Source organism: Vipera berus, assembly GCF_964194415.1.
Source record: "Vipera berus genome assembly, chromosome: 13".
In the NCBI taxonomy this organism is placed as follows: domain Eukaryota; kingdom Metazoa; phylum Chordata; class Lepidosauria; order Squamata; family Viperidae; genus Vipera; species Vipera berus.
Window position 1 is genome coordinate 7,075,947 of NC_138216.1, and position 12,240 is coordinate 7,088,186.

Below are 12,240 nucleotides of genomic sequence, written 5' to 3' on the forward strand. Positions count from 1 at the left end.
GATCATAGTGTGCACATAGTGGCTTAGGATATTTATTTATTTATTTATTTATTTATTGAATTTATATACCGCCCTATTCCCGAAGGACTCAGTTGCACCCCAGACATATCTGAAGAGTAGGTTGCTGACACCTGGACTGGATACCAACCATTCCCTGTCAAAGCCTAACCACAATAAAAGGATTGAGACTGATCCTTTTCCATGATGGCAAGCTGGCAAGTCATGTTCTACCATGTTTTGTGTTAAGAACAGTTTGCTGAATAAACCCTAAGGGCTTGTATATAGCATTAAAGTACAATCCATGGTTTATTAACCACAGTAACTGGGTCCATTCACCCCGGCAAGCCAGAATCAAACAAATCCCATGATGGCTCAGCCAACCAGTCAGCGTTGGAATTTCAGTAGGCGACGTAAAGAAACAATTCCCTTCGAGAAGCTGATGACCACATAAAGTCCTTAGTTCCCCCAATTATATTTCTCTGGCTAATAGCATTACAAAGCATAGACCTCTGTGTTTGCACGTTGAGCTTTTTAATTGCATAATGTGCATGATTAGTTACAAGTACTGAGTTAAAGGTAAAATTCAGTTTTCATTTTGAGATACGCTTTTGACATTTTTCACCCAAAGGGCCCGAAGATTTAAGCTTGTGCACACGAGCAGATGCCGAAGAGAAAGCCCTGCTTATTATTTTTTTTCCTGCTCCTCTGCTAATATATTCCATCTAATTTGGTTCCCCCGGACTTTCTCTTGCTTTTTCTCAAGGACACACAGAATCCCCAAGGATTTCAGATCGAAACTTGAGCAAAGCAGGCGGGGGGGGGGATCCCATTGGGTGAGGTATTTATAGCCGTGCTAAAAATGACTCGAGAGAACATTGGCTTGGTCAATTCTTTGTGGTTACCTGAGAAGGTGAAAAGAGAGGATGTTTTGCAAAAAGGCAAGCTGAAATAACTTTGAAGCTCCAGCTTAGCAAAAAGGTGGTTGGGGGGGGGGAGTTCCTGTGTAATTCTGTGACTTTTTTTTTAGAAGATCGAGGAAGTTTGGTGAACTTTGCGTTTTCGGCTGCTTTGCTGGCCAAACCATTCAAAACTGCTTGCTCTACCTATGAATGGATATTTTTTTTCCCCCATTTTAATCCAACGGGAATTTCAGTTCTTAGGAGGAATGGAGATGTTCTAGCTTTGTGTCTCTCAACTGTAGCAGTTTCCAGATGGGGTGGACTTCAAATCCCAGAATTCCACAGCCAACCTGGATGTCGTTGTGAGTCTTGGAAGTTGATTTCCACACACCTGGAAGTTGCCAGGTTTTGGAAAACATTGTTATAGTTGACCTTGACAAGGACCCAGGTCTCAGCTTGTCCCTCTTTGGTCTAGTGGTTAAGGTACCAGGCTAGAAACTGGGAGACTGTGAGTTCTAGTCCTGTATTGTGCCTGGAGACCGGCTGGGCTAACTTGGGCCAATCACTAGGAGACTGTGCGTTCTAATCCTGCCTTAGCCATGAAATCGAGTTGGGTGATTTTGGGCCAATCTTTCTCTCTCAGCCTAACTCATCTTACAGGCTTGTTGCTGTGGGGAAAATAGGAGAAGGAAGCTGTTTTGGATATGTTCACCATCTTGAGTAATTTGTGAAAGTAATAAAGGCAGGAGATATATAGATAGATAGATAGATAGATAGATAGATAGATAGATAGATAGATAGATAGATAGATAGATAGATAGATAGATAGATAGAGTGAGAGAGATAGGTAGGTAGATAGGTAGATAGGTAGATAGGTAGATTAGATGATAGAATATATGATTGTTTAGATAGATGATAGATGAGATAAATTAGATGATAGATATAGATGAGATGATAGATAAGGTTGATTACAAGATTAGATGATAGAGTGTATGATTGATAGTTTAGATAGATGATAGATAAATTAAATGAGAGATATAGATGAGAGATAGACAGACAGACAGACAGATAGATAAATAGATAGATGACAAAGACAGAAAAAAAGTCAGAAAAAAAAGATAGGCTATTCCTTTCTAGAGGCTAAGATGGGGAAATTCATATACAGGGACCCCAACGCTGTCTTCTTCCACGTTAGGAGCTTCAGTTAGAATTGCTGAATAATCCACCAGCATCTTGTGTTTTTGAATCTGAATCGTGGACCCCCGTGGTATTCGTGTCAGCCTGACGTGCTCCCGAAACACGTTTAGAAGCACCCCGCAATGTCTCGGCTCTAGCTGTTCAACAAACCAAGTGCAGTTTGCAAATACTTCTGGGGCTGGTGAAAGTTTTGAGTCCCATTTGAAGAGCTAAACAAGAGCCAAAGAAAGAAACACTCTCTCTATTCTCAGAAAAATCAAACGAAAGGTGGTAACAGCAACAACAACAACAATAATTTCGGAAGGGACCCTGGAGGTCATCTAGTCCAACCTGCTGCTCAGGCAGGAAAAGCTTTTTGAGGGCACAGCACCCTTTCCCCATCCTCCCAAAAGACTTTTCTGAAAATCAGGGTCAGTTTCCGTACAGGTAGCCCTTGACGTACGACTTCTGTTGCTAAGCGAGACGGTTGTTAAACAAGCCGCGCCCAATTTTATGACTTTTTGCTGCTACGGTTAAGTGAACCCCGTGGTTGTTAAGCGAACTGAGTGGTTGTTAAGCAAATCCAGCTTCCTCCATTGATGGGAAGATTGCAAACGGCAATCGCGGGACATTGCAACTGACGTGAAAACAGGTTGGATGCCACGGACCCACATTTTGATCACACGACCGTGAGAACTTTTGTGATGGTTGTCAAGTGTGAGGACCGGTTGTAGGTCCCTTTTTTTTTTTAGCCCTGTCCTAACTTCCAACAGTCATTCAACGAATGGTTGTAAATCGAGGACTGCAAAAATCAAAGCTTTCTAAAACGGAATCTGCTCTGTCATGTTCCCTGTTAATATTTTGATCGATGTGCTTAAAAGCTCCCCGAATAACGATTTCTTGCGAAAATCATTAAATGGGCCTGTGAAGGTTTCCTGTTCATTGAGCAGCCAGATCTCCCTGAGGTGTGTGTGTGTGTGTGTGTGTGTGTGTGTGTGTGTGTGTTTAAGCTGACAATAAGAAAAAGCTGCACGCATCTGAGCAATATTGTCTAGCAATACTTTTATATAGGCCTCTTCGGAGCAATTAACAATTTGTTGCTTCGTACTTTAGAAGTCGTTTGGGTTGCTGTCGAAATATGTACTTAGATATCAGGCCGACGAGTTGCACATGTTTGCAGTTTTATATTTACACACGCATGGAGACCTCAACCTGAGGTCCTCTGCTTAAGATCGGTAGTCCCAGGGGTCGTTTTGGCAAGAGGCCACTGGACTTTCTTTGTTTTTCCTCGAAGACCTTTCGCTTCTCATCCAAGAAGCTTCTTCAGCTCCGACAGGATGGTAGGGGAATGGGAAGGATTTACATTCCTTTGCAGTCCTCTGCTCCTTAGCACTCTTTCTGAGCGTCACCGAGGCCGCTTGGAGGTTTACCTGTGCCCACGGGGATCACCTGAGTAGTGCAAAGGGGTGTGGAGCCTTCTTGGAGCGGCTGAAAGGACCGTGTTGTAAACTGGAGAAATGGGCCCCTCCCCTTCTGTTGAGGGAGGGCTGCTCAGTTTTAATGGAGATGGCCTCCTTGACCCCTCTTGTAAATCAAGTGGTCCTCTCTGTCCCGAAGGTCGACTTTGCTGTCTTCCAAAGAGTGGCTTTTTGTCTTTCAAATGCAGATGGACTGCTGAATCTTGTCCTGATGGGCTTGTTCCCCTATGTTGTGCCCTGCGTTGGTGAAGTGGTTGTTTTGCTTCTCCAGTGTACAGATCTGCACTAGACATTCACCTGTCTGAGACAGTATAGGTTCACCTGCTTGAGCAGGGGGCTGGATTAGAAGACCTGCAAGGTCCTGTTCTGTTCTGTTCTGTTCTGTTCCTTTTTTTATTCTATTCTGTTCTGTTCTGTTCTGTTCTATTCCTTTTCTTATTTTATTTTATTTTATTCTATTCTATTCTATTCTATTCTATTCTATTCTATTCTATTCTATTCTATTCTATTCTATTCTATTCTATTCTATTCTATTCTATTCTATTCTATTCTATTCTATTCTATTCTATTCCTTTTCTTATTCTATTCTATTCTATTCTATTCTATTCTATTCTATTCTATTCTATTCTATTCTATTCTATTCTATTCTATTCTATTCTATTCTATTCTATTCTATTCTATTCTATTCTATTCTATTCTTCATTCCTATATTCTATTCTATTCTATTCTATTCTATTCTATTCTATTCTATTCTATTCTATTCTATTCTATTCTATTCTATTCTATTCTATTCTATTCTATTCTATTCTATTCTATTCTATTCTATTCTATTCCTTTTCTTATTCTATTCTATTCTGTTCTATTCTATTCTATTCTATTCTATTCTATTCTATTCTATTCTATTCTATTCTATTCTATTCTATTCTATTCCAATTCCAATAATAATAATAATAATAATAATAATAATAATAATAATAATAATAATAATAATAATAATAATAATAATAATAATAATAATAATAATAATAATAATAATTTTATTTGTATACCGCCCTTCTCCCGAAGGACTCAGGGCGGTGAACAGGGCAATACATGTTAAAAGACAAGAATACAAAAATTAAAAGAGATTAAACAAGATGCCCAAGAACTATAACAATAAGTTAAAATACATAAAAAGCAATAAAAACCCAAACCCATCACCCATCAGGCCAGGCCGGCTTGTTCGAACAGGTAAGTCTTTAGGTCGCGCTGGAAGGAGCGAAGGTCAGGCGCCATCCGGAGCTCAACCGGAAGATGGTTCCATAAATCCGGCGCGCCCACAGAGAACGCCCTCCCCCTGGGGGCCAATGGTCATAAAATCAAATCTGGTCATGTAGTGCCTCGACGTATGACCCCAATGACTGAACAACCAAAGTTCCTGGCTCCATTGTTTTAGAACAATATTAAGATTTACTTGGGATGGTCCAGGGTCTGCTGTTGTTCTGACCAAACAGTTGGGTTGTAGAATTAGATCTACTGGTGTTTTAAACAGTTCTAAAAAAAAGGTTTTCCAAGAGATAACTATTAAAAAAATTAAGGACTGCTTTAATGGCCCCATCATTATTCCTGGATATTATATGGAGGAAAAAGAAAAAAATGCCAGCCCGAGTCAGATTTTTCATATCTTCACGCTAAACCCCTATAAATCTTTATTTATTTATTTATTTAGTTGCATTTGTATACCGCCCTTTCCCTGAGGACTCAGGGCGGTTTACAGGGAATTAAAAATCAAAACATACAAAAGTTAAAACCAGTTAAAAAGCATTAAATTCACCCTGTACACTAAAAACCCCAGTTAAAATTTTCTCCTCAGCCTGTTGTACCTGCCAGTTTTGCACGTCACGCTAAATCTGCAGTGACACCGGTCTGTTAAAAGGAATTAGCGGTCTGCCGCTTCCGAAAAGCATTTCTCCCCTTGACCTGAGAGAGACAGTTTTTTTTACCCCCTCCAAATTTTAGCACCGAACACGAATTACCGTATATACTTGAGTATAAGCCGAATTTTTCAGCCCACTTTTTGGGCTGAAAAATTCCACTTCGGCTTATACTCCAGTCAACAAAAAAACTTACCGAGGACTTGTGCGCGGCCGAGGCTTTGGTGCTTCCGGGATCGCCCGCACCTCTCCCAAGCCACCGCCGTCCGAGACCTGCCGAAGTTTGGGGAGGTTTGGGGAGGTGCGCGCGCACATCCCCAAACTCCGCGCCTTGCCTGCCTGCTTCTTTCCGCAGCGGAAAGAAGCAGGCAGGCAGGGCGCGGAGGAACGGAGACTTGCCGACGTTTGGGGAGGTTTGGGCGCCTCCCCAAACCTCGGCAGGTCTCCGTTCCTCCGCGCAGACCTGCCGACGTTTGGGGAGGTTTGGGCGCCTCCCCAAACCTCCCCAAACCTCGGCAGGTCTCCGTTCCTCCTGCCGACCTTTGGGGAGGTTTGGGCGCCTCCCCAAACCTCCCCAAACCTCGGCAGGTCTCCGTTCCTCCTGCCGACCTTTGGGGAGGTTTGGGCGCCTCCCCAAACCTCCCCAAACCTCGGCAGGTCTCCGTTCCTCCTGCCGACCTTTGGGGAGGTTTGGGCGCCTCCCCAAACCTCGGCAGGTCTCCGTTCCTCCGCGCAGACCTGCCAACGTTTGGGGAGGTTTGGGCGCCTCCCCAAACCTCGGCAGGTCTCCGTTCCTGTTTGGGGAGGTTTGGGCGCCTCCCCAAACCTCCCCAAACCTCGGCAGGTCTCCGTTCTTCCTGCCGACCTTTGGGGAGGTTTGGGCGCCTCCCCAAACCTCCCCAAACCTCGGCAGGTCTCCGTTCCTGTTTGGGGAGGTTTGGGCGCCTCCCCAAACCTCCCCAAACCTCGGCAGGTCTCCGTTCCTCCGCGCAGACCTGCCGACGTTTGGGGAGGTTTGGGCGCCTCCCCAAACCTCCCCAAACCTCGGCAGGTCTCCGTTCCTGTTTGGGGAGGTTTGAGCGCCTCCCCAAACCTCGGCAGGTCTCCGTTCCTCCGCGCAGACCTGCCGACCTTTGGGGAGGTTTGGGCGCCTCCCCAAACGTCCCCAAACCTCAGCAGGTCTCCGTTCCTGTTTGGGGAGGTTTGGGCGCCTCCCCAAACCTCCCCAAACCTCGGCAGGTCTCCGTTCCTCCGCGCAGACCTGCCGACGTTTGGGGAGGTTTGGGCGCCTCCCCAAACCTCCCCAAACCTCGGCAGGTCTCCGTTCCTGTTTGGGGAGGTTTGGGCGCCTCCCCAAACCTCCCCAAACCTCGGCAGGTCTCCGTTCCTCCGCACAGACCTGCCGACCTTTGGGGAGGTTTGGGCGCCTCCCCAAACCTCCCCAAACCTCGGCAGGTCTCCGTTCCTGTTTGGGGAGGTTTGGGCGCCTCCCCAAACCTCCCCAAACCTCGGCAGGTCTCCGTTCCTCCGCGCAGACCTGCCGACGTTTGGGGAGGTTTGGGCGCCTCCCCAAACCTCCCCAAACCTCGGCAGGTCTCCGTTCTTCCTGCCGACCTTTGGGGAGGTTTGGGCGCCTCCCCAAACCTCCCCAAACCTCGGCAGGTCTCCGTTCCTGTTTGGGGAGGTTTGGGCGCCTCCCCAAACCTCCCCAAACCTCGGCAGGTCTCCGTTCCTCCGCGCAGACCTGCCGACGTTTGGGGAGGTTTGGGCGCCTCCCCAAACCTCCCCAAACCTCGGCAGGTCTCCGTTCCTGTTTGGGGAGGTTTGAGCGCCTCCCCAAACCTCGGCAGGTCTCCGTTCCTCCGCGCAGACCTGCCGACCTTTGGGGAGGTTTGGGCGCCTCCCCAAACGTCCCCAAACCTCAGCAGGTCTCCGTTCCTGTTTGGGGAGGTTTGGGCGCCTCCCCAAACCTCCCCAAACCTCGGCAGGTCTCCGTTCCTCCGCGCAGACCTGCCGACGTTTGGGGAGGTTTGGGCGCCTCCCCAAACCTCCCCAAACCTCGGCAGGTCTCCGTTCCTGTTTGGGGAGGTTTGGGCGCCTCCCCAAACCTCCCCAAACCTCGGCAGGTCTCCGTTCCTCCGCACAGACCTGCCGACCTTTGGGGAGGTTTGGGCGCCTCCCCAAACCTCCCCAAACCTCGGCAGGTCTCCGTTCCTGTTTGGGGAGGTTTGGGCGCCTCCCCAAACCTCCCCAAACCTCGGCAGGTCTCCGTTCCTCCGCGCAGACCTGCCGACGTTTGGGGAGGTTTGGGCGCCTCCCCAAACCTCCCCAAACCTCGGCAGGTCTCCGTTCCTCCGCGCAGACCTGCCGACGTTTGGGGAGGTTTGGGCGCCTCCCCAAACCTCCGCAAACGTCGGCAGGTCTGCGCGGAGGAACGGAGACCTGCCGAGGTTTGGGGAGGTTTGGGGAGGCGCCCAAACCTCCCCAAACAGGAACGGAGACCTGCCGAGGTTTGGGGACGTTTGGGGAGGCGCCCAAACCTCCCCAAAGGTCGGCAGGTCTGCGCGGAGGAACGGAGACCTGCCGAGGTTTGGGGAGGCGCCCAAACCTCCCCAAACAGGAACGGAGACCTGCCGAGGTTTGGGAAGGTTTGGGGAGGCGCCCAAACCTCCCCAAAGGTCGGCAGGAAGAACGGAGACCTGCCGAGGTTTGGGGAGGTTTGGGGAGGCGCCCAAACCTCCCCAAAGGTCGGCAGGAGGAACGGAGACCTGCCGAGGTTTGGGGAGGCGCCCAAACCTCCCCAAAGGTCGGCAGGAAGAACGGAGACCTGCCGAGGTTTGGGGAGGTTTGGGGAGGCGCCCAAACCTCCCCAAAGGTCGCCAGGTCTGCGCGGAGGAACGGAGACCTGCCGAGGTTTGGGGAGGTTTGGGGAGGCGCCCAAACCTCCCCAAAGGTCGGCAGGAGGAACGGAGACCTGCCGAGGTTTGGGGAGGTTTGGGGAGGCGCCCAAACCTCCCCAAAGGTCGGCAGGAGGAACGGAGACCTGCCGAGGTTTGGGGAGGCGCCCAAACCTCCCCAAAGGTCGGCAGGAGGAACGGAGACCTGCCGAGGTTTGGGGAGGCGCCCAAACCTCCCCAAAGGTCAGCAGGAGGAACGGAGACCTGCCGAGGTTTGGGGAGGTTTGGGGAGGCGCCCAAACCTCCCCAAAGGTCGGCAGGAGGAACGGAGACCTGCCGAGGTTTGGGGAGGCACCCAAACCTCCCCAAAGGTCGGCAGGTCTGCGCGGAGGAACGGAGACCTGCAGAGGTTTGGGGAGGCGCCCAAACCTCCCCAAAGGTCGGCAGGAGGAACGGAGACCTGCCGAGGTTTGGGGAGGCGCCCAAACCTCCCCAAAGGTCGGCAGGAGGAACGGAGACCTGCCGAGGTTTGGGGAGGTTTGGGGAGGCGCCCAAACCTCCCCAAAGGTCGGCAGGAGGAACGGAGACCTGCCGAGGTTTGGGGAGGCGCCCAAACCTCCCCAAAGGTCGGCAGGTCTGCGCGGAGGAACGGAGACCTGCAGAGGTTTGGGGAGGCGCCCAAACCTCCCCAAAGGTCGGCAGGAGGAACGGAGACCTGCCGAGGTTTGGGGAGGCGCCCAAACCTCCCCAAAGGTCGGCAGGAGGAACGGAGACCTGCCGAGGTTTGGGGAGGTTTGGGGAGGCGCCCAAACCTCCCCAAAGGTCGGCAGGAGGAACGGAGACCTGCCGAGGTTTGGGGAGGTTTGGGGAGGCGCCCAAACCTCCCCAAAGGTCGGCAGGAGGAACGGAGACCTGCCGACGAGCCGCGGCCACACAGGGTATTCCTGTGTATTCAGGCTTGCAAAATGGCGGATCGAGCCTCTGCTGGCGGCAGAGGCTTGCAGAACGGCGGATCGGCTTATACTCGAGTCAATAACTTTTTCCAGTTTTTGGGGGTGAAATTGGGGGTCTCGGCTTATACTCGAGTCGGCTTATACTCAAGTATATACGGTATACCTTTCAGAATGCAGATTAAAAACTAGGTTCGGTGGCTGGGGAATTCTGGGAGTTGAAGTCCACAGGTCTTCAAAGTTGCTGAGGTGGAGGAACACTGCCACAGTCAATTAGGGAAGAGCCGGTGTGAGATTTTTTTTCCCCTTGGGCTTTTAGTGTTATCCAGGTTTTAAAGCATGCTTTTGTCTATGCAACCATCACCGCCTCTGGCGGAGCTTCTCCGAGGTCAGCTGCGCAGCTGTCTGCAGAAAGCCGTTGGCAGTCTGCAAGTTGTTAAAAACTTCCCTAAGCTGGTCCCAGCATTTTCCCATCCTTGGGCTTTTTTTCCCCAGAGGTTTCTTGTTTCCGATATTCTGTCAAGTGGAAGAACTTGGGAACTAAATTGGAAGAGGCTTATATTAGTGGCGGAGCCCTAGTTTATGCCAATGTAAGCATAGCCCTTGGCTGGATAGTATTGTGTTTTTCTTTAAATAAATACATAAATAAAGGTTGGAGGAGAGGATGTGAAACTGATTTTGAACGGTAAGATGAGGGGTTGTTTATTTTTTTTCCAAATCAGTTAACGTTTTCTTCAGACTCGCCATGCTGCATTTTCCCCGATAGTCCTCGGCTTCCGACCGATCGCTTTAAGCCCTGTTTGAAGTGGTGACTGGCCTGGAAAAGAGGACTTATGTTTTGACGATCTGGCCTTCTTCATTTTACTGAACTTCGGGTGCTCCACAACACAACCCCATTTACGGCCGTTTGCAGCATCCGGCAATCCCGTTTTGGCCCAAAGTGACCCTTGCTTCCGATTTTTGGCAAACCCACCCCCAGAGCGAGCCATTGTTTCGCTTGCTGCATACCGTCGAGTTCTGATGTGTTCTGTTTCTTATGTGGGAACTGTCAGGCGTGAAGAATCAGGACGGTACGTCAAGTTCCAGTTAAGCTGATTCATTGCTCCTGCCTCCACACAAAAATCTAGTCAACCAATGATCAGCATTAAATTGGTGCTCAACGTAATTCAAAAGGGAATGTGATGATGGGAATGTAATGGTGCCAGGCTAAGTCCTCTCTTGACTCTTCTCCCAGATTCTGCCTGTCCTTCTCTTTCATGTCTAGAATATTCGTGACCCTCCAGCTGTTGTTGAATGATAACGTCCAGTGGCCAATGATGCCATGGGGAGTTGCAGTTCAGAACATCTGGACTCCAGTAGGCTGCCTGGCCTTTGATTGCCACTTTGTCTCCAGTGGAGCGCTTCTTGCTTGTACAAAGGACGGACATATTAGCGTGGGAAATTCAGGCATGCTGATCTGCTTTCTCTTCTCTCCTCCCTCCCATTAGGATGCAAAGTTTGTGGAGGAGCGACGGAAGCAGTTACAGAACTACTTAAGAAACGTGATGAACAAAGTCATCCAGACTCTGCCAGAATTCATTGCCAACCCCAAAAAAGAGACACTCATCCAACTGATGCCCTTTTTTGTGTAAGTACCTCTCGAAAGGATGGATTGTTTAACGTGGCACCAGAGTGGTTGTTTTTCTTTCTTCCGTAATTTATAAAGGGGAGGGCTTCGGTAAGGTTGTCACAACTTGGAGTGTGATTTAAGAAACATTCTTCATCCAGCACAAAAAGGTTTAAACCTTTTTTTGAGAGAGAGAGAGAGAAAAGGATTTTAAAAACAACATCAACAGCGCTACTTCACTTGAAGTGTGATTAGATCGCATTGATAGCAGTAAATAAATCTTTTTGCGATGAATAGAATTGTAAGGGGGGGGGAAATAACTATCCGTTTGGAGGAACAGCATTGGAAATAGACCTTAGGAGTGTGGGAAGATCCTCTTTTTCAGCCCAACTATGAAACTGAAAGCTGTCCTCACTTAGCGGCCACAATCAAGACTGGCAACGCCATCACTAAGGGCAAAATGTCATGCGATTTCAGTGGGCTTACGACCTTATTTCCCCTTCGAACGTTAAGCGAATCACTGTGGGGCATTAACTAATCTTCGCCGAACTGCGCCTTACCATTTTACGCCTTTTCCATTAGCTCCGCTTCTTCTTGCGAAGCCCACAAATGGCAATCACGTGACCGCGGGACACTGCAACGGTTATACCGTGCCGACCACTGACGCGCCTCCGTGCTTGCTCCCCAACCCGCACTGCACCTTCCTTGCACACCCCTGCATGCCCCCCCTGACTCGCACGCGTATCTGCCAAGCACCAAGGAAATCAGAAGACCCAGGCAACTCACGTGGGGAAAAAAGATTTGATTGCAAGATTACACTCTCTACAAGAATCTGAGCTACTAACAGTCAAAGCGTGTTGGCGGTAGATGAGGCTAGAAGGAATGGCGGGCTGGACTTGGATCTCTTGTGAACGCGAAGGGACTCCTGACTGATGACGTGTTTGACTCCTCCCTCAGGTTCATCCCAGTCGTCTCCTACATCAAGGGTCCCCCAACCCCTGGGCCGTGGCCCGTTCAGAACCGGGCCAGGGTGAGCCCAAGGCTAGTGCGTGGGCGCCTAAAGTGACCTACGCGAGCGGTGTGCCAGCCCACATGCACAGCACACACAATTTGACTTACGTGAGCGGCGGGCTGGTGTGCACGCACACATGCGCACACCGGCCCATTGCTCACACAGCCCAGTTCCCTCCCCCCCTCCCCTCCCGGCCAGGCCATTAAGCTATAAAGGTTGGGGACCGCTGTCTTACCTCATCCCATACCGGCCTGTGGCCCTGGGACTTGCAACTTTCCACCGGCTGTGAGAAGCCAGCAGGAATGTACC

General features: G+C 49.7%; 1 protein-coding gene across 3 annotated transcripts in view; it reads left to right on the forward strand.

The window, feature by feature from the left end:
• The window catches only part of SNX29 (sorting nexin 29), a 126,202-nt gene that overhangs the window by 93,986 nt on the left and 19,976 nt on the right, over positions 1-12,240 (forward strand). For all 3 annotated transcript variants that reach the window (XM_081338278.1, XM_081338279.1, XM_081338280.1), the window contains one exon: positions 10,801-10,940. In XM_081338278.1, the coding sequence (XP_081194404.1) occupies positions 10,801-10,940 (140 nt within the window). The remainder of the gene's footprint in view (positions 1-10,800; positions 10,941-12,240) is intronic.